At 49.4% G+C, this 21,970-nt stretch overlaps 1 protein-coding gene across 2 annotated transcripts in view; it reads left to right on the top strand.

Annotated features, from left to right (window-relative positions):
• LOC136649484 (tyrosine-protein phosphatase non-receptor type substrate 1-like) overlaps window positions 1-21,750 on the top strand; it is a 105,685-nt gene extending 83,935 nt beyond the window's left edge. Inside the window, exons 3-9 of one of the 2 annotated variants that reach the window (XM_066626145.1) lie at window positions 1,978-2,322; window positions 5,126-5,440; window positions 7,791-8,138; window positions 9,372-9,470; window positions 10,862-10,883; window positions 13,968-14,007; window positions 18,112-21,750. In XM_066626145.1, coding sequence (XP_066482242.1) covers window positions 1,978-2,322; window positions 5,126-5,440; window positions 7,791-8,138; window positions 9,372-9,470; window positions 10,862-10,883; window positions 13,968-14,007; window positions 18,112-18,369 — 1,427 coding nt within the window. In that variant the 3' untranslated portion in view covers window positions 18,370-21,750. Of the gene's footprint in view, window positions 1-1,977; window positions 2,323-5,125; window positions 5,441-7,790; window positions 8,139-9,371; window positions 9,471-10,861; window positions 10,884-13,967; window positions 14,014-18,111 lie in introns of both variants that reach the window. The other variant, XM_066626143.1, reaches the window with a different exon arrangement.
• Window positions 21,751-21,970: the final 220 nt, after the last annotated feature.

Genomic DNA, 21,970 nt, shown 5'->3' with positions numbered 1-21,970 from the left:
TTGCCCTCCTGCCGGGAATGGTTCCAAAGGGAGGGGCCGCTCGCCCAGCTCCCTGACAGGCTGAGTGCTCCGCCCCCCTCCAGCTACACCACCGATCTGGAGGAGCAACAGGAACCCATTCCCTGCAGATACAGGGGGGCCCCTGTATTTCAGAAGAAGAGATACTTCCACTGAAGTTGCCCAGTCGTCCTCTTTTGGTTCTCTCTTCTGATGTGATTTTACTCATCTGTAAAAAACTCTTAGGTTTAAAAAAAAAAGAAAGCTGTTAGTTGTTTTTTCTAATGCATTGAAAGCCAATGTTGTTGTTGCAGTTCTGCAAGGGTTGTGGGTTGTGAGAGCTTGGGCGCCCCACACGGTGGCGGCACTGCTTTTTGAAGGACTCTGCCTCACCTGCCTCCCCGCCCACCTCACATCCCTGCCCCAGAAGCAGCTGCAACTGTGTACAGAGCTAGTCCTTTGTTGTGCCCAGTGGCCATCCAGTGAGGCAAACTTAGCCTTCCTTCTGCCATGACCTGCCAACTGCTGAGGTGCAGCAAGGCAGCTGTCGCAGCTTGACAGGAAGTGGCAGAGGCAAGACGCTCTAGGCGAGCACTCTTATGTCTTCACACATTTCCTCTTCTGCTTCCTCCTGCCTTTTTCTTAAATCGAGAGGAGGCAGTGGCAGCAATGGAAGGGAGAGGAGGTGGAGCACCTGAAGGGCAAGGTGCCATGTGGGGGGTTTGCAGGCTTCTGCAACTGATTTATAGCAACAGCCACATGAGATGTAATGATTTAATATATAAAATCTAGAGATTCCAGGTTCAGGGGAACTTGGCACTTCAGGGGGAGAGGTATTAGGCCTTCCCCTCTGCATTGTTTTCCTGATGAAAATCCCACCACCACTCCCTTGGAAGAAAATCATATTTCTCCCAGGGGAGATAGCCTATGGCCACAATGAGCAGCTGGGGGAGACAGTTTTTAAAAGGCACAAGGAGAAAGGGTTAGCACACTGGCGTACCTAGAGGGGGCAAACGGGGCAAAAGCCCCGGGCGCCGACCCTCTGGGGGCGCCTCCTTGAGCCTTAGCCCCCCGCCAGAAGAGGAGCACCCAGGAGCACTGTGGAGAGGCAGCAAAAAGCTGCCTATCCATCAGTGCCTTAGCACCGGACTGGGCTGTCCCTTCTCCTCCTTTATAGGAGGATAGAAGACGGGCACCCTAGAGTGTCAGGGCATCGGGAGATGCAACTCCCATTGCGCTGACGCTCTAGGGCGCCCATCTCCTATCCTCCAGAGGAGGGGGAGGGCACCCTAGAGAGGCAGCGCGACAGGAGATGCAACTCCTGTCGCGCTCATGCTCTAGGGTGCCCATCTCCTATCCTCCTATAAAGGAGGAGGGGAGTGGGGCGGCCCAGTCTGGCACTGAGGTGCTGTTGGAGAGACAGCTTCTCACTGCCTCTCCACAGCACTCCACAGTGTGCAAGCGACCCCTCCTCTCCCCCTTCAGAGCCAGGCGTTTGCCTCTGTTCTGCTTCCCCCACTCGGAATGGCTCTGAAGGGGAGAGGGAGGGACCACTTGCAAGCTGCGGTGGGGCTCTCTGCAAAACTTTGTGCAGTGCACCCCCTCTAGCTATGCCACTGGTTTGATTTGCGGCTGCCTGGGAGGCAAGAACTGTGCAGTCAGGACAGTGACTGCACTATGAAGGGAAACATCTTGAGAACTGGAGGATTCTGTGAGTCTCTCTCATAGAACAACACTTGTAAAAACCCCTTTTGAAAAAAATGGGATTTATGGTCAGCCTGCCTATGTAAACTGCCCTGAGTCTATGAGAAAAGCAGTACGATATATTAATACTGTAATAAATAAATACGTATACTTTGATGAAAAGCTCTTCTGTCAGGGGGGAGGGCAAGGAATGGGAGTGAGCAGTTGCAAGGTATGTGCCCCAATAAAAAGAAACTCTGAAGACAACCTTGAATTAATACTCCGCTTCTGTTGCAGGTGCCAGAGGTCAGGACTTGGAAGTGTTGCAGACTCCAGGACCCGTATCACTGTCAGCAGGAGAGACCCTCGCTCTGAACTGTACATTGACGGGCCTCAGTCTACCTGGTGGCGTGAGGTGGTACAAGGGCTTAGACAGAAACCAGCAACCCATTTATAGTGAGAAAGCATCACAAAGCATCCCGCGGGTGACAAGGGTCGTTCCTGAATCAGGAGAAGACTTCAGCATCCGTATCAGCAACATCCGACCTGAGGATGCCGGGACCTACTACTGTGTGAAGTTCCGGGCAGGAAGCCCAGAAAAGGAATATAGATCAGGAAAGGGCACTGTGGTGTCTGTGATAGGTGAGTGCCATCCAGGCTCTGTGACCAAGGAGGGAAATCTGCCCCTTTTGTCCCAGAAACCTGGAGACTTAAGTACATGTTACATGTGAATGCCTGTAAACCCAGACCACTTTTTATTCCTTCAAGTGAAAAGCACCTTTGGGGAACAGGTTTTGCATGGAGGACTGTCAGAGGGGTACTTTCTGCCCAGTGTTGCATATATGCAACAGGGATCAAGTGTGTACACCTGTCAGCTGGGCAGAAATGTGTTAATGCTATCCCCACCAGCCCTTTTGCACTCAAAACCTCCTCTCTACCCCTCACTTGCAGAGGTGAAAAGGCTGCTTTTAATTTCAAGAGAGTCTGGATTTTGTTGCATACTTTGCCCCTCGAACTCTGCAGAGTGAAGAGGATCCTGACGATTGAAGAGTTTCAGATCACATCAGAGGTCAATATCTAATGCAGTTGCAAATAACTTGAGTTTGGGAGAAACCTGTAGCTCCCTTTACCCAAGAGCCCCTTGCTCCAGATTCAGTCCCACTTCCACCCATTACAAACCGTCCTAAGCTGGTGTGATCAGATCCATCTTTTACTGTACCAAAGCCCCTTCATTTTATTTTCCGATGACAAAAAAACTGCACGTTCATTCAACAGCTCTCCCAAAAACCTCTGTCTTCTTATAGTAGACTTATGGCCCAATCCTATCTAACGTTCCAGCACTGGTGCAGCCGCAATGCAGCCCCGAGGGAGGGGAACAAATGCTCCCATACCTTGAGGAGGCCTCTGTGACTGCCTCCCCACCAAAGGATGCAGCACATGCCCCATTGGCACAGCTGCATTGGCACTGGAAAGTTGGATAGAATTTGACCTTAAACCACCACAGTATGACAGTTCAGGGAGTAGCTCAGTGGTTCTCAAACTAGGGCATTGTGACGCCCCAGTGAGAGAGCCCTGGCCTCTGCCCCCTTAAGGGGCGGGGAGGGGGGATGCAGAACAGCAATATCCAGGATCATGTCACTTTTGAGGGGCCCTGGGGCTTTCCTTAGTTCACCAGAGGCTCAACAGGCTCCCGGGGGTGCGGGGAGTCCTGCACGAGCCTCTGCAGGGTCCCCCTGAAGCACACAGACACTCAAAATAACTATAGCGACCCACTTCCAGTTTTTGGCCACGAAACCGGAAGTGGGTTGCAATTGTTGTTTTGACAGGTTTGAGAACCACTGGACTAGCTCAATGTGAAGTGGCAGCTCCAGGTCAGATTTCCATCAAATAGCCAAAAAGGACCAGGAGGGTGAAATTTTGAGGAGAGGGGTGCTGAACATTCCTGCCAGTTTCTGCTTTAACACATGCTCCTCCCTGAGCATTGCTTCTCCTCTTCGGTCTGGGCTCTTCTGCTGTTTTTCAGACTGGTGTTGACCCCAGACTCAGGGCTGTCTCTGAATATCTCTGCCAAAAAGCAAAGTTACCGTATGCAACTTGCATCTTCGGTGGCAAACACAGCAGCCTCAACACCTAAAATAACAGAGTCCCATAAGCTGCCCTTTTACTGGACATCATATTTAAGGTTCCAAAATGATGAATAATTGTTTTAAAAGTACACAGTTTCCTTTTAAATCTCTTCTCCCATCCTTTTCCAGCATCAGTTCTGGTGTGCTCCCTGGGGCATTTGGTGGGCCGCTGTGAGATACAGGAAGCTGGACTAGATGGGCCTAAGGCCTGATCCAGTGGGGCTGTTCTTATGTTCTTATGTTCAGTTTTCACCAGCATGAATATTGGTCTACAAGTGTAAAAGGATATGAATAATATCATTTTGTTTAAAAAAAAAATGCTTTCCTCATGGAAAGGTGAATGTTAGGTGTTAGGTGTTATTGTTAGGTGGATGTCTAACAGCCCAATCCTATGCATGTCTACTCAGAAGTAAGCTTCACTGAGTTCAATGGAACTTACTCTCAGAATTGCAGTGGTTCTCAAACTTTTTAGCACCAGGACCCACTTTTTAGAATGACAGTATTTCTGGGACCCACCAGAAGTGACATAATCAAGCAAATTAAAGTAAATAATTAAAGTAAAAGAAATAAATAAGGAGACATGAGATTGAGAAGCCAGGCCTGTTCCACCAAGTGAATTCTCTCTATAGCCAACACAAACCAAGGCATGTTTGCTTACTTGCAAGTAAATGCAAACTGTAGCTTAGTTTCGCTTTCCATAGGGCTCAATACAAGGGGCCCCGTCTGCAGTTTGACTTATCTGTGGATCAGTTCCATGGGGCCCCCTGCACACACCCCCACCCCAAAGGGCTTCTGAGCCCAGCAGAGGCCACCTGCATTCAGCCATGGCTTCTGCCGGGCTCAGAATGATGATTATAGGCCGGAAAACGTTGCTTCTGGTTTTCGGCCCAAAACCAGAAGTGACGTTTTTGGCCTATAATTGTCATTCTGAGATTGGAAGAGGCCGTGGATGGATGCAGGTGGCCACTTCTGGACTCAAAAGACACTCCAGAGGTGAGCTCAATTCCCCTCATCTCCAGAGGGTTAGGGCATTCCTTCGTATCCGCGGTTTCACTTAACCGCGGGGGAGGGTGGTGGTTCCAGAACAGAACCCCCACAGATACGGGGGCACACCTGTACATTCGTCAGCTTGGGGGGAGGAACTTACTTCTTCCAAAGGGCTCCATGCATTTTCTTTCTCGGCTGACATCTTGTCAGTTTCAGCTTTGCGACCCACCAACAGTCAGGTCTAAGGTCTAAGGAAGGCGGGTCCAAGGCTCACAAGAGGGCCTTTACCAAATACAGGACCCCTATTAATATGTCAGCCCTTCCTCCTGCAGCCACGCCATCCCAGCCCTTGATCAGCGGCCCTCCCAGCAGAGTGACATCAGGGGCTTCTGCGACTTTCAACTGCACCTCGGATGGATTTTCCCCCCGAGACATCGAAGTCACTTGGTACAAAGACAGGAGCCCAATTTCAGCTCCTCCCACAATTGTTCTGCCAGAAGGAGAGAGCACCTCCTACCAGGCCTTCAGCACTGTGGATGTTCGGCTCACAGACAAGGATGTGAAGTCCCAGCTCACCTGCCAGATCAGACATCGCACCTTAAAGGCTTCCCTGCAGCAAGTGTTTAGACTTGGAGATGTCCTGCGAGGTACGGAGGTGGTGGGGTTGTGGTTGTGATCAGGAAGGGGATCACTGCAGCGAGAGGAAGAGGCAGGGGTGGGGTGGCTGTCTCCATTGGGCCTGGCTTGTGAACTTTACGCGGCTTCTGGTTGGCCACTGTCGATCTCTTGCTTAAGCCGTTTCTGCCCCATGTTGCATATATGCAACAGAGACCAAATGTGTGCACCTGTGGGGTGGGCAGAAATGGGTTAATTGCTGCGCTATGGAGTAGAGCAGGGTAAAGGATCAGGTAGTGAATCATTTGGGAGCCCTTTCAATGGATGTTGTCAAAGATTTACTCTGGGTTTGCAGGATGCAGAAATGACCCTTTTCTGTTAGGGGTTGCTGGCAATTTAGAGTCACGCTAAACAGCACACTCGACATTGCCAACAGTAGCCTGATTTGCCAGGATGGCCCTTTGTGGAGGAAGTGGTGAGTGTCCCCTCTTCTTCCATTACTACCTTTTCAGTGACTTTCCCAGCAAAGAGGGCAGACTGGCCCAAATCGAGGCAGTGCCCACATTCTGCCTCCATGAAAAAGAAATTCCTCTCTTGTGTGTGTGTGCCCCCATCAACATCACTGCTGTCCTCTCCTCCTCCACTTCTCCTAACCACCCGGGCTCAGAACCTCGACCTCCCTGCCCAACCGATTTATAAGAAGTACCGGAGGAGGCTGGGAGGAGGCCGTGGCACCAGCTCTCCTTGGCACCCTTGCCACAATTTTCAGCAGCAACGTTGGCGGGGAAGGGAAGCCCCACCCCTCCTTTTCTCACTTGGTCTCTCAAGAAAGCAAGTGAGAAGAGGGTGGGGCCGACAGCCAGGTGGGGTGGCCGGGCAGGCACCATAGGCTGGGGGAAGCAGCAGGCAGGTGTGGGGCCTGTCAGTTCTCTACTACCCCTACTCCACAACTCCAAAGCAGCCATTTCACCCCGCTGCGTGGACGGGCAGGCCCTGAGACAAGCAGACCATCAAGTGATAGTTTCAGGCATTTCTTTGCATGTAACATGGCAGCCACTGTTACCCTGCACATGCCTGATGTCATCTGATCTCGGAAGCTAAGCAGGGTCAGGCCTGGTTAGTACTTGAATGGGAGACCGCCTGGGAATACCGGGTGCTGTAGGCTTATACCATACTCTTTCGAGACTGAAGGTTGCCAACCAACCAACATGTAGTTTGTCTTTAGAGTCAGGAGAAATAATAAATTAGCCCTACTAAAATGGAAGCAAGACACACTCACACACCACTGATGAACAAGGCCAGGTGTGCATTCCGGGCAGACCCAGCCTCCCCTGTCCACCTATGTCAACCAAAGAGCTTTCTGGACGTGGGCTTTGGATTGTGCAAACTGCCTGTTCCAGCAATGCTGTCTGAGAGTCTGGTCACTCCTTGACAAGCCTGTTTCAGTGCTGGCACCTTCAGTGCCCACATGGCAGACATTTCTGTTCAGGAAGTGGCACATTCTGGGCCTAAGCAATGGGCTGGTTCTTCTGCTTGCTGCTTTTTCTGTAAAGGAGGCCTGTATTCCTCATGTGGCACTGGGACAGAGGTTTTGGTTAGCAAGGGCTGAGGTAGGCAAACCTTGCATTGGGGTGTCCTCCCCCATCACTGTGCTGCACTGACAAGCAGAGTTCTACTTACTCAATGTTGCTTCACGTCAGAGCTCTTAAAAGGACATCAGCCTGATGGAGTGCAGCATCCTTCCCAGAAAATACACCAAACTCTCTAGGTCAGTGTTTCTCAGTGAGTTGAGATTCACTAGGTGGGTCATGAGCCAATTTCAGGTGGGTTCCCATTCATTTCAGTGTGTATTTTATTTTTAGTATATTAGACTTGATGCTACCATGATATGTGACTTCATTTGGGGAAAGGTTATAGATTTTTGCTTTTAGCAGACAATGGGGCTTACTCCCAGGCAAGTGTGGATAGGATTGCAGCCTTTGGGATGTTTGGTGAATTTTTTTAAACAGATTAGCAGCTGGTTGGGGCTTGCGTCTGCATGAGGAGTCTGTGCGCCACCCTATCTCCCCGAAGAGTGTTGCAAAAGTGCTTTATGTCACTTTCGCGACACTCTTTGGCCGGCGCAAGAGACTTGTGCCAGCCAAAGGGGCGCTTTGGATTGCACACTAAGCAAACTAACTCAGACACTGTGCTCAGTAAGGACAAAATTGGACAAAATTTGTGTTGATGAGCTTGGGGTGCTACTCTAAACAAGGTCTGGCATGCAAAAAAAAAAAAGATAAGAAAGAGAAATGCTATTCCAACCTGCTTGTAGTCCAGTAAAGATGCTGTCCTTATGCACACAAGGTCTTGATATGGATTTCATTTGTTTTGTTTGCTCAGTGCCACCCAAAGTCCAACTGGAAACCAATCCATCACTTCCCATACCTCTGAATGCCTCTGTGAGGATCACCTGCAACGTGGAAGGATTTTATCCCAATGACACCAGCCTGGTCTGGTTGGAGAACAGCAGAAAGACTGAAGAAGGGAAGGCCAGCCCCATGATCCAGAATCCAGCTGGGACATTCTCCCTCAAGAATTCCTTGGAGTTGACGGCCTCCTTGGAGAAGAACAAGACGGTGTTCGCCTGCCAGGTTACTCATAATTCCCAGCCTCCAGTTACTGAAGAGCTAACACTGGAAGTGGGGGTGCAGCCTGAAAAAGATGGTATTAGTGACTCAGCTGGACCAGGTAAAGGTGCATTTGCGTGACCATTGGGTTCATTGCCCCAGGGTTCATTGTCACTTTTTCCCCTTCCTCTCAATCCAAACAGATTTTAGGCAGAGGGGGTTGGTCAACTTATATTGTGTAAGTATAAGTGATGCTGGTCTTTTGACGAGTTCTAACTTGTCCAGAGCTTGTAGTGTAGCCTGGTTAAACTTTCATTTGAATCCAAGCATGACGCTGTCTGGGTTCATTCATCCTTTGCATGCCCATTTTGACTGTGAGAATTGACCTCTTGCATCTTATGTGTGGCAAATCCTCCTCCCGAAAGCTTGTGATGCAGAAGCCATTTCGAACGGCCTCTGCATGGAAGCTGTTTTGCTTGCTAGCTGTAATTTATGCAGTGGCTCACCACATAAACAGTGCCAATTGCAAACAGAGTTTTCACACCCATACAAGGAATGGCTACTTGAGATGTGGAAACTTTTCCCGTAACGGGATGATCTCCGGGGTGCGTTTCTGCACACGCTACAGCTGCTTTGTGGAACAGCAGGAGTGTTTTCAAACTACCTAGCAACCAAGGCAGGTTGACCTGAGAAGAATGCAGTTTATATTTAAACTCAGGCTGAGGTGAAATCCCATTCCCCATTTCCACCATCCTCTCTGCAGGGAGCCGTTTTGGCTATTGTGGAGCATGGAGGAGATTTCAAGGGTGTGAAATGCGCCAGTATTCCTCCTGGCTGGTGGCCACCATTTTGGTTCCCCCAGGATGCCCAGAGTGATGTGGTGCCATGTCATAACCTCATTTCAAGGGATAGTTGGATAATGAAAATGGCAGTCAGCAGCCAAGAAGAGCAAGAGGGAGTGCTGGTGAGATTTGCCTCTGCAACGCCAAAATTCACCACCCACCCTTAAAATGTGTGAGGATGAGAGTTCCACCACCCCCTATAACACTCTCTCACTTCTCCTGGTTTGGCCAAAAGCTTCAGCCAACCCATGGTTAGAATCCTATCCATCTGGCATTGTATTTCGGTAGTGGTATTCTGTGGTGCCCTGGGGCCAACAGGTGCTGTCTACTGCCACTGGCAGGGAGGTCTTGGGCAGAGGTTCATCTCTGCTGTTGATCTTGCACCTGGAACCTGGACCACTCTGCGCACAAAACACATTACGGCTGCCTTTGGTGTGATTATAGTGATACTTGTCTAGCAAAAGCTGGGACTTTGCTTTTTCTCCATCCTCTAACAGGGGATCTCTTTGCAGGTGATACCACAGTATTCATTGTCGTTGCACTGGTTTGCGCACTGCTCGTTGTGTTGGTGATTGCTGTCATCTACCTCATCAAAGCAAGGCAGAACAAAGGTAAAAGAATGCTGTTGTGTGGTCCAGTATGAGAGATCTTGGAAGCACTGAATATATGAGCTGGTGCCTTCATGGGGGGGGGGGGTTGCTACATGCAGATGCCGCAGTTGGCATAATTTTAGGGTGCAGGGAGGGTGGAGCCAGAGGACACACCCGGGTAGGAATCAGAGCCAGGAGGGGAGTGTTGCCCAGGTAAAGCCCCAACCAAAGCAGGGAACCTCCCAGGAAGGGAGTGTTGCCCACCACCAAACTAAGTGGGAAAGGCATTTCCAGACCCATTGAGTACTTTTGCCACCCACCTGCATCTGCAGTCCTGGTGCTCACCACACTGTGGGCATCCATGCATACAACCAGGGGCTCTCAGTCCTAGCCGCAGTGGCTCCTGACATGGCAACTCAGAAGAGGCCTGCCACAATCCCCCACACCTCTGTGGCTGTGAGCTGCTGCTAACCCCTGTGGAGGTGCCAATTCCCACCAGGTTGTGAGCTCACTCAAGTTTCCTCACTTTTCAGTGAGTGACCAGGCTTAATCCAGCGACTGGTTGATCTGGGCCTTGGTGTGTCCTGTCTGCCTTGTGGGGGCCTGTGTTCTCCACACTAATCAACGTAGCATTCTTTGCAAGTTTTACAGTTGGGAGATGTCCTGCTGATCAGCAACAAGACTAGCATCTGATTGAGGAATGAATCGAATCTTTTGGGGGTTTCAGAGGTGACTGGAAGAGCAAGCAGAGGCTTATATGGAGGCATTTTTCCCTGACACTCCAGGGAACGTGGGGGCAGATGGCCTTGCTATCCTGCAGCTGGATTTCAGTGTCAAGCCTCTGTCTCTGAAGACGGAGGGTCCATTTTGCCATTATGGCTATTAGCTGTTGATGGAACCACGTTGATTAGAGTGCTCTCTTCCTACCACAAAATGGTCCTCTTGTTATACTTGTTATAAACATATATAAGTGGGCCCCTATTCAGTTCTCCGGAGTCTAGTTGCAATCATAGTTAGGATCAAACTACATATGACACGAACAGGCCAATGCTGTCAAGGACTGGGCTGCCCACAGGATTGCATTGCAACAGCAGAAGGAACAGGGACAGGGAGGGGTGGATCTGTCAGCAATGGATCCTAGCCCCTCTTTTCCAAGCCTCCCTGCTCCTTAACCTCAGGCCTGCGCTAGCTACAGAGCTGGCACATGTCCAAGGAGATCCACTGCAGAGCTGGAGGCTTATGGAGGGGTAAGGGGAAATGATTCCCCTTTCCCCTCCAAAGTCTCTCAATCTGCCCTCCCCCACCGGATAAAGTTCGTGACTTTTTGGCATATTTCTGTATATGTTGCAAGTTACTAGCAGCTGAGCAAAATGGATTTTCTAACTAATATTCTTTTTTCCCCTTTTCCATAGGCAAAGACTCCACATCTGTAAGGTAAGTCTGGGCTACTAGTTTCATCAGTGAGTAACAGAGAGGCAACCTGGTGTAATGGTTGGACTTTTGAGTTTGTCTTGGATGCCTTGCTGGCTGTATCTGCTCATTTCATTTAGGACAAGTTCATCCTGGCTGTTTCACAGTCAAGGTTCCCCTTCTTCTTTTACAGAAAACATGGTTAGATTTATTGGTGTGTGTTGTGTACAATGGTACAAATCATTGTGTTGAGAAGGGGGCTAAATGAGGCCACACAATCTCAGAAAAAGGGGAGTACTGTACATAAGTGTGGGAATTGTTTTCTTCCACCTACCCGGGTGTGCAAGTTTAATTACGGGGTTTTTGGAATACCTTGGGAATACCGGGTGCTGTAGGCTTATACCATAGTCTTTTGAGACTGAAGGTTGCCAACCATTTTTGGAGACAACTCAAGAAGACAGTGTTGTGGTCAGTGGTGTAGCTAATGATTGTGGAGCCTGGCGCCAAGCTCAAAATGATGCTCCGGGAGCAGTGTCCCAGCCAGAAGTTATGTCATGCCTGGGCTTTTTAAAGAGTGAAAATTGGGGGGGGGGACCTGCCTCCTCCCCCCAACAGCTCATCACCCACTTGCTCTGCTGCCTTCCCCCAGCCCTCTTATAAGCCTCACTAAGAGCCCAAACCTATCCATGCACCCACCCACCCCCCACTGGTATAGCTGTGCCAAAAATGCCTATCACTGTATCCAGTGGGGGCAGGAAGATCAGGAGGCTTCAGAGGTGAAAGGGGATTTAAATTCCCTGACACCTCTGTAAGCCTCCCACATCACAATAGGTCTCCTTGGACCTGCAGTGAAATTGCTGGCAAAGGTCTGAGGAGAGAAAAGGGGTAGGGAGGCTGCAGAAAAGGGGACAGGATCCTGTGCGCACCACTGGTGCTGGATCCCCCCCTTCCCACTGCCTCCCCTCCTCATTCCTCCCCCTTCCCTGCACCTGCTGTACCCACTCCAGCAGTTGGCTGGCCATCTGCTGGTGGGCTGGGAGTGCTGTCACTTTGCATGGCAGTGTTCCCAAAATGGCCACCAACCGAGCACTGCGCACTCTCCCTCACTGGAGATTTTCAGGCTGAGGTTTGACAAGCACCTGTTGGAGATGCTCTAGCACAGCAGTTCTCAAACTCTCTGGGAGTCTGAGAGCCTGGGGTAAGTGCTGTGGGGCAGGGACTGGAATGGGGGCACCCAGCAGCATGTAAGCATACCTGGGGGGGACTGTGTGGCCCCCCCAGAGGGTCCTGGAGGTTCACAGTCTCCTCCGTGAGCCTCCCCTCCACTGCAGTGAGCTCTGATCTACAGTTGGAGCCCACTTCCGGTTTGCAGGCGGAGCTCTGGAGCGCGGAGTTTCCTAAACTGCAAATCGAAGTGGAGGGAGGCTCGCGGAGGGGGTTGTGTGACTACCCAGTCCCCAATAAGATTGGCTGTTAACCACTTTTTGTACTCTTATGCACAACTAAAGTGCTCACAGTAAAATGTCAACTTGTTGTGTCTTCATCCCATTCTTCCTGCAAGGAATTTGCAGCTCTGAACATAATTTCTTTCCCCAACTCACCCCATTTTCTGCTTATAACCACCTTCTAAGGAAGCGCTTTTTCAAGTGGGTGCTCCTTTTTTTAGCAGGGGGAGAGTAACTGGCCCACCTCACCCCAGCAGTGTCTGTTCTAGTGGCTGTCTGCTGGTATTCATTTGCATTTTTTTAGATTGTGAGCCCTTTTCGGGCAGGGAGCCATTTAGTTTTTTCTCTGTAAACCGCTTTGTGAACTTTTAGTTGAAAAGCGATATATAAATACTGTTAATAATAATAATAATAATAATAATAATAATAATAATAATAATAATAATAATAATAATAATAATTAGCCTGACAGATCATAGCTAGCCCAAGTTCACTGGGTGGCTATGTACAGGAGTGCAGACTAGGCCCTGTCTTCCCCAAACTAAATCCAGGACCCAATGAAAAGATCATAAAAGGATCCAGAATGAGAGAAGGGATCAGGGCATTTAAAAACACTAAGGGCGCAGTCCAAAGGGTGCCTTATGCAGGCCCAAGTCCCTTGAGCCGGCATAAGAGGATCACAAACGTGCCATAAAGCACATTTGCACCTCTTCATGGGGAAGCCAGGCCGGCTCTCCGAGAAGTGCCGGCTTGCGGAGGCTGGCATAAGCCTCCGCCACAGCTTCCTGCAACGGCTTGTGTCGGCGCGCTTGCGCTGGCACAAGCAGCAAAGGTAGGCGTGGGGGGGAGGAGGAGGAAAGGAGGCATTTCTGGGCGAGGGGGGGGTCAATGGGCGGCTCCAGGGGCGGGCATGCGGGTTGCTGGAGGCGGGGCTGGGACCCAGCAGTTGTGCCGGATCCCAATCCCCGTCCCCACAGAGAACGGAGTAGCTTCTAGCCGCTCTACTCTCCTCAGACTTGCGCTACCTCCAGAGGTGGCGCAGGTCTGAGGAGACCCATTGGGGTCAGCAGCCCTTACCCCGGAGTAAGGGGAAGAGTTTCCCCTTGCCTCTGGCTGAGCCGCTGCTGCCCACAAACCCGCATTGGATGCAGCGCAAGCCTCCTGGTTTGGATTGCGCCCGTAATCTCAACGCCTGCTGCCAGAGGGGCCTCTGCAGGGACAACTTTCAGCTGATGTGTGTAGGTGGTTTGCTTACCTGACCAAAGTTAGAAGCTGGGCTGAATTTGCAGGAGCACAAATGTGACCTTGTCCATTGTATCCTGGAAAGCAGCCTCCAGAGTTGCCCTTTCTCCAGCTGTCTGATCTCTGAGTACAGTTGATCTAAATGCCAACCTTGTTGCGTCTCTCCTTCCCATCTCTCTCATCTGCAGGCCACATGGTGGGATTTGAAGCCCATATGGCTACATGAATGGCAAGATGCAGGAAATTCTCTTGGGGAGGGAAGCACAACTGAATAACGAGGGTGACTTGTCATTATCACACATTTCCCTTGCAAAGCCAAGAGGCCTTGTCACAGTGTAACAAGCAAATGGTGCCAGAACGCTGAGAAAGAGGGTTGCTTTTACTCTCTAGTTATTATTTTTTCTTGTCTCTTCTTCTTCAGGCTACATGAATCTGAGAAGACTTCTGGTGGAACAAATCAGGTACTGGTATGACTGCTAAAATTTCTTTGCAGTAATGAGCAGAAGCAAGAATTAGCAGATTGCCAGAGCTTGTTTACTGTGTCAGAAATACCGAACTTTTTGGATTCACCTTGAATCAACAATACTTGTGCACGGGGAGAGATAACAAACTTCTCAGGATCATGGCTCCCCCAGAGGTCCATTGGTGTTTACCAAAGACTCTGAGCCTTGCCCCATTCTGTTCATCTAAGATTGAGTAAGCCCAGGTTGTTGCACAAATGGAGATGTATAGAAGTGTATATATAAAAACAAATACTTAACGTTGCCTTCTACAGTGGTAGAACTTTAAGTGACCAAAGATCTCAGGCAGAAGTCTTACTCATCACCTACCACCTTAATTTTAAGATGCTTGGGCTTGAACCTGGGATATTCTGCTTGCAAAGCATGTCCTCTTCCCCTGAGTTGTTGGTCCTCCCAAAAGCTTGTTTGTCACTGTGGCTTTTGAAAAAGTGTGTTCTGGGGTATACTTACCAGGGCAAGAGTTTGGACCAACAGGCTTGGCTAGAGAACCAAGTGTAGGCCCTACAGCATCCCTTGGAATGGTCTGTCATGTGCAGGATTTCCATGTGGATGTGAAAAAGGTTCTCAGATGTTATTTTAAGGCCACTTTTCCAAAAATTCAAACGCAACTTATAGAAAAGACATGGATTCAAACACTGAAACTATCAAGTGCGAACCACAGACCAGGAAAGAAACCAACCAACTGCAATGACAGAGTGTAGCCACATTGCACCTGGGCCACTCAGCCAAGCATGAGCTGAGAAAGAGCAGGGCTGCAAACCTTTCAAAAGCAGGGAGAGAAGAGAAGGGTGCATGGTTTGATGGGAGAGCATGTGCTGTGTATGCAGAAGGCTCCAGCCAACAGGGTCCCAAGGAGGAGATGCTGCCAAGGGTAGACACTTTTGGCTAAATGAAGCAATAGTCTGACTTGGAATAAGACCCATCTGATGTTCACAAAAGCACCACCTGATTTCATTGGGCTTGTATCTGAGAACTGCCCATAACTGTGTTATGAGTCATGTCTACTGACAGGCTTGGGGCAACATGCCAGGGTCCTTCTATGCTGCAAACTGTGGTGTGCACCAAAGTGCCCCTGCCTACCCCCCAACCACCGAAAGTCTGCATTAAAGTCTTCACAAGTTTTTCCCTGAACAATAAGGGCTAGAATCATGCTGTGATCACAACTGCATCTGGCCTGGAAGAATGGGGAAGAATGAAAGAAAACAATGATGGCCTGGTGGTTTGTAGGAAAGCCAGAGACTGGATTTGATCTGTAAGACAACTAGAATAGAGATGCTGAGGAGAGCAAGGCAGAAAATGGGACGTCTTGGGCCCCAAAGCGTGTGGTTGGTCTGTGGAACTCTTTGCCACAGGATGTGGTGATGGCGACTGGTCTGGGCGCCTTTAAAAGGGGATTGGACAAGTTTCTGGAGGAAAAATCCATTACAAGTTACAAGCCATGATGTGTATGTGCAACCTCCTGATTTTAGAAATGGGTTATGTCAGATGCAAGGGAGGGCACCAGGATGAGGTCTCTTGTTGTCTGGTGTGCTCCCTGGGGCATTTGGTGGGCCGCTGTGAGATACAGGAAGCTGGACTAGATGGGCCTATGGCCTGATCCAGTGGGGATGTTCTTATGTTCTTATGACTGAGTCTTTTATCTGAGGATTGTAAGAAATGCAGAGAGGAGGAGGGGAGAAGCTTTGCCCTTTAGATAAGAACGCTGGCTGCAACAAAAAAATGTATTTCTTTCCCTCACAAAATAATCACAAAATGTAACTTGCTTATGAAAAGGCCCAGCTGCACAGTAGCCTATCACAGTTTTATTTTTAGAGGTTCTCTTTTGTGTGGTGCAATTGTGTGATTTTGCTGAGCAAACCGAGCTTTCTCCACCCTCTGCGTGGCTGTTTTCTTGCCGCCCGCGTAGCCGCTCACGTATAGGCGCAGCTGCTCTAGAATGGGGAAGATGTCATCCCTTTGGGACAATGGAGGAGCGAGATGTAGTTTCATCTCGGCTGCCAAGAGCTCAGTACGATGGTCCCACTGCTTTATGGATGAGAAATTATTCGGGATTCATACCTCCCAGGGGCTTTCTTCTCTATTCCTTTCAGCCAATTGTGTGGCAACAGATCCAGGGACATCAAGACCTGGGACACTGCCCGCCCGCACACCAGGGAACAAAAGTCCCTTGCCGTGATCCTCATGCAGTTTTCACAAACCCAGAATTGTAGGACTTCCAGTTCTTTGTTTTTTTAAAGGGGGCACATATACAAAGGAGCTCCTTCATTCACATGAACCCTCTAGATGTAACTGGAAGTCCCACACTTCTGGGTTTGCGAAAACTGCTGAACAAAGCCCAATACCCAGGCAGGAGATGTGCTTCTCATTCAAGTTTGCAGGATCAGTGCAGATCACACCCATGGTGGGCTGGAGGGAGGCAGCCACAGGCTTGGGATGAAGGGCACCCCAAAGCTGCCCCCCCCCGCTGTTGGAGGAATTTCTTAAACCTGGTTTCCTCCTTAGGGGGGGGAGCAGAGTTGCTTCAGCAGCAGAACCCCCCTTTGCTGGGAATCAACCCCAGGGAGCCTCCCACACCCGGCTGACTGCTAGTCAAGAAACACAAACAACATTGGCTGGTTGAAGTTGCAAGAACAGATTCATTTACTCATGATTCATTGGAAGTAAGGTTACAACATCTGAATATGTTTAGAGGTACACTGACTTAAAGATAACAAGGCCCTACAGCTGCCTTGTCCTGCGTGCCATGTGGTCAAGATGGCAGCGCCAGCAGATCCCTGCTGCATGCCATCTTGTCTGCTCAGTTGTGGTGAGGAAGAGGGAAGAGAGAGAGAGGAGAGCATGCTCAGGAGTTATATAGGGTCTGGATCACGCCCCTCCCACATAGGTCATCCAAGGTGGACAGGAAAATTGCAAAGGACACTGGGCTATGGCTTAACCCTTTTTAGGACACTCTCCTGCCACCCCTTGAGAGCATACGGAGTTGCACCAATTCCAACACCCGCCACCTACCACTGACACAAGCCTGGTTGACCATTAGCAGCTAATATGGTGCAATTGTTGTGGGCTGTGCCACTGCAGCCCTGCAGATCTTGAGGGAGTTGCATGTTTCAGTGATCCATTTGGAGAAATCGGAATCCGTTCATGTAGAAAACAGACATGTTGCAGAAAGACTAAACTTGAATTTCATCTCTTTGACGCATACATTTGTAGTAGTCTTTACAAATCGTAGTGCCATCAGTGTGGTGCATGATGCTTTCTCATTGTGTAAGGAGACAGGTTTTTGCCCCAAAGGAGCTTGCAGTCTAAGGGAAGATTACAAAAGGAAGTATTGTTTCACATAAATTCAGATGTGGCTCGTGAAATTCACTACCAGAAGATATTGCAGTTTAGCCACTGGCTTTAGATAGCTTGGAAGGGCTTTTAGCTATCAGCCTTGATGGCTGATAAACCTCCACCTGGTAGAAAAAATATGCAGAGATGCCTGAGGGGAGACATGATTGAGACATACAAAATTATGCAGGGGATGGACAGAGTGGATAGAGAGATGCTCTTTACACTCTCACATAACACCAGAACCATGGGACATCCACTCAAATTGAGTGTTGGGAGAGTTAGGACAGACAAGAGAAAATATTTCTTTACTCAGCATGTGGTTGGTCTGTGGAACTCCTTGCCACAGGATGTGGTGATGGCGTCTGGCCTGGGCACCTTTAAAAGGGGATTGGACTAGTTTCTGGAGGAAAAATCCATTGTGGGTTACACACCATGATGTGTACGTGCAACCTCCTGATTTTAGAAATGGGCTATGTCAGAATGCCAGATGCAAGGGAGGGCACCAGGATGAGGTCTCTTGTTATCTGGGGTGCTCCCTGGGGCATTTGGTGGGCCGCTGTGAGATACAGGAAGCTGGACTAGATGGGCCTATGGCCTGATCCAGCAGGGCTGTTCTTATGTTGTTAGGGGCACCTGTTCTGATCCAGCTGGGAGATTCTTGTGTTCTCCTATTCACTTTTTCCTCCCCTTTCTTCCTTCCTTCCTGCTCAGGTTCCTGATCCCAACAACGTCGAATATGCAGACCTAAACTTTGACAAAGCTCCCAAGAAGAGCCCACGCCAGGCAGTCGAGCCCAGCCAGCAGTCCGAATATGCCAGCATCCAGACTGGTCAGCCAGCTCCCAATGACGACAATGTCACCTATGCAGATTTGGACATGGTGCACCTAAGCAAAGCACCCAAAAGACCTGCCCCGAAGCCGGAGGAAGCCAGCTCGGAGTATGCCAGCGTGCAGGTGCAGAGCAAATGATCTCTGGCTCTGGCTGTCAGCTCTCTGTTGCTCACCGGCGCTTCTGGAGGGATGCCTGGGGTCTCCTTGGATTCTTGGCTTTGGCCTAACTCTCGCTTTCCATGGAGGCACAGTGGGATTTGCCTGCCAAAGTGTGGTTCCTGTGGTTTCTTCAAGTGGGACTTGACGTACGTAGCCAAGGTCAAGGAGGAAGCCAAATGGTGCTACACACAGTTGCTTCCTGGTCTTTTGGCTAGTTCATGGTGCCTCTTCCTCCCCTGCTACCAAGTGGACGAGCGAGGCCTAGACCGCCGGAGGATCTAACACCACTTACCACTGGAACAACAGCTTTGTTCTCTTAATTCAGCAACGCAACACAATAGACACACACACACCCACAGAGCAAGAGGTGTACGATGGCAGTTGCTTTTAAGCAGGAGGACTGTTCTTGCCCTGCTGAAGACCTTCCCTCTGCTCTCTTCAAGGCAGCCAGGACTTGTCTCAGGTGCCACCTTGAGACGCCTTTCCAGGACTGATCCAACTTGGCTTCCCCAGTTGCCTGTGGGATAGAAAGAAGCTGTTCGACACTTTCACTATCAAGACTCTCCACTGGGCTGAGTGGAATGTGGGAAAAGGAACCTCCCACCTTCCCTGGTGCCCCTGGGAGGAGGAAACCTGTTTTCTTGACCATGATGGTGTCTGTTTCACTTTGTATTGCTATAACCCACAGATTCCTTTTCCCCTGACAACACGTCTCGGGACAGTGCCTCTTTGAGATGCAGCAGCCTGTGCGCGGCCCGGATTCCCCTTTGCCATCTCACCTAGTCCAGGGCGCCCTCTCTGGCAAAGCCAAATGTGTAGACAGCCTTTTGATGTGATGTTCTCCTTTTAAAATAACCAACTACTTTTTTAAAAAATTTCATCCCAAAGTGTCTCTGCTGTTGCAGGCCTTGGATATACATTGTGGCCTGTATAATGGCCTTGGGCCATAGGAAATTAGGGATTATGTTGCAGAATCTGGTCCCTGGCCCTCCCACTTTCCTCTTCATAATCCCCTCCCCAATCTGATTGGCTCACTGGGGCAGAAACTTCAGCCACAGGCCTGTGGAGTGCAAGTGCTCTGTGCATGTGCGTCATGTGACAGGGATTTCAACTGAAGATGGCTTGCTTGACCAGAAAAAAATAACCCTTCCCAGGTCAATCACACAGCCAAGCATGTCCACTCATCTCTGTCCATAGCTTGGTCAAGCAGGGAAGCTCCACACTTTGGCCTGTTGCATTATGGAGAATCTGTCATGGGTTGTTTTTGCTTTCCTAGGTGGTGGCCATTCTGTGTTTTAACATTGATCCTGAGTGTGCACTACCCCAAGGCAATGTGGCCAGGACTAGAGAGGACTGGGCTGGTGATTGCAGGACTGGCAGCAGAGAACGGGAGGGGAAGAAGCAAGGGGGCTTGGCAAGATGACAGAGGGACTCAGCAGGCCTGATGTCCTATTGGTCACCTCTTGAGAAGGAGGGCTGTACTTGAAGAAGAAACATCTATGTGTGGGACCAAAGAAGTAGGCAGTTTGTTGCCCCTTGATTGCCCCGTGCCCTTTAGGAAACCCAGGCCACCAAGGCTCACATTTTCAGTATCCGTGGGGCTTTGTTTGCCTCCTCCTGGCCGCCTTGCTCCTTCTCCATTCCTGAAATGCAGAGCGAGGCAGAAGACCACCAGAGCGAATGAGTAGCACCGTCCTGCCCTCCCGGGTGGGGCTCCCCCAAAAGACACCATTGTACCACCTGTATTGACTGTTCGGCATTATAACCGTTTACTCCGTTAGAACTAAAAACTACCAATATTTGTGTGTGTTCTTTGTAAGTGGGTGTAGTACTGTGTACTTAGCACTAGTGTGAAAAAAGCACAAAAGCAAAGCAAAGAATAGAGTGCTGGGGGCAGAAATAAAATCTTAAACCGTCCGCTTCCCACAACCAAGACATCATAACCAATCCTCAGTGATTTTTGCTGCCAGTAACCAAACTTCCCGTTTTTTGTTTTTTGTATTTTGGTGGCTCTGTGTGTGTTCCTTTTTATTATAATGCAACTTAGGAACTAACTGGCATTTTGCAAACATAAAAGGGAACAGCAAAGAAGGAAGGGGTGGGGTTGCAGAAGTGTTGTCATCCTGTTTTCTTCCAGAAATGTTCCAACTTTGGCCCTGGAGAGTTCAGGGTCCAGCATGGAGAAGGACAAATCATGACAGGTTTTTGCAGGTCGAATCTGAATTGATTCCGCATTATGTGTCAAAGAACCAAGCTGGCTTGTACTGGTAATTTCCTGGTACTTGTACTGTACTGGTAATTGTACTGGTAAATGTACTGGTAAATGTACTGGTAAATGTACTGGTAATGTCTCAAAATGTGCTGGCATCATATGAAGTGTGTAGCTGGCTCCTTGTCAGGACTGTGAACGGATCGGCACATGTTTACACCACCCAGGGCTATTTGACCACCATATTCCACCTTCTAAGAAGACCTATCCGTGGTGTTTGACCCACTGGGACAGTTCATTCTTGGGTTTCCAAATTGTAGAAAAATTCTGTAGGGAAGACATATACACACTTGGGTGTGAGAAAGGGGACACATGAAGTCCTGGAAGCTGTGCAAGATACAGGGTCCCTGGACTGGCATTTCACCCTTCCGACGTTATTAAGCCCTTTCAGTTGTATCCTGGTTGCACTTTTAAAACACGAATAGGGGTTCCTGGTGTTGGAACAGCCCTCAAGGCTCAACTAGCCCTTACAATATAGAAAACTGTTGCTACAATAGAGACTCGTTGTGACTGCCCAAAATGAGTGCCGCTTGTTGAGTCGTTGGATTGACCCTCTGTAATGTCTTGTACAACTTACATCACAGTGTTCTGTGTTTCCCCACCCCCCACGCCACGTCCTTTGCTGTCAGGAAAATGAAACTTCACAACATAGCAGTTACAGAGGGGGAAGAGGGAATTAGATGCTCCAGTGCCCTTTTTGGCCTCAGCTCTGTGTTTACCCAGACATCAACTCTGGCCTTTCCTTCAAGGCATGAATCTAATACCAGCTGCTCAATGTCTTTTTTACCACCTGCTCCATTGCCACCATTCCTCTTCCCAGTGGTGTTAGATGGGAATGCATGGAAGTCCAATGGTACCATTGCTTGAAAGAGAACTCTAGAGCTTTAGCTGATCAGAGCCGGCCCAAAGTGGGGTGTTGGAGATTCCCCCCCCCCCCCCCCACTTAGCTTTTGCTGGAAGGAACACAGGACCAGGAGGGGGGGAAAATGAAGCAGTTGGGATGTATTTGTTGCAGATCAAAAATGTATTGGATGACTGTTTGTACAAATTGCACCTTAAGTTTGTTCTTTTGTTTTTGGTTTTTGTTTTCGCTTGCAAGATATTTTTGTAATAAAAAGTTCAAAGTTCTGCATCATCGGTGTGTCTGCATGAGTGATGGCAGCCTTGGCCGTCGACGGGTCTGCCCGCTGGGCAGCATGTCAAATGTCACCTGCTTCCTTGTAGGAGAGACAGAGAGGTTAGAACTAGAGAAAGGTCCATTCTCAAGAGTCCACCCAAATATTTGAAGGCAGCAATTAAATATGAAAATAG

The sequence above is a fragment of the Tiliqua scincoides genome, chromosome 4 (genome assembly GCF_035046505.1).
Source record: "Tiliqua scincoides isolate rTilSci1 chromosome 4, rTilSci1.hap2, whole genome shotgun sequence".
NCBI lineage: Eukaryota > Metazoa > Chordata > Lepidosauria > Squamata > Scincidae > Tiliqua > Tiliqua scincoides.
This window is presented reverse-complemented; position numbering and strand designations above follow the sequence as displayed.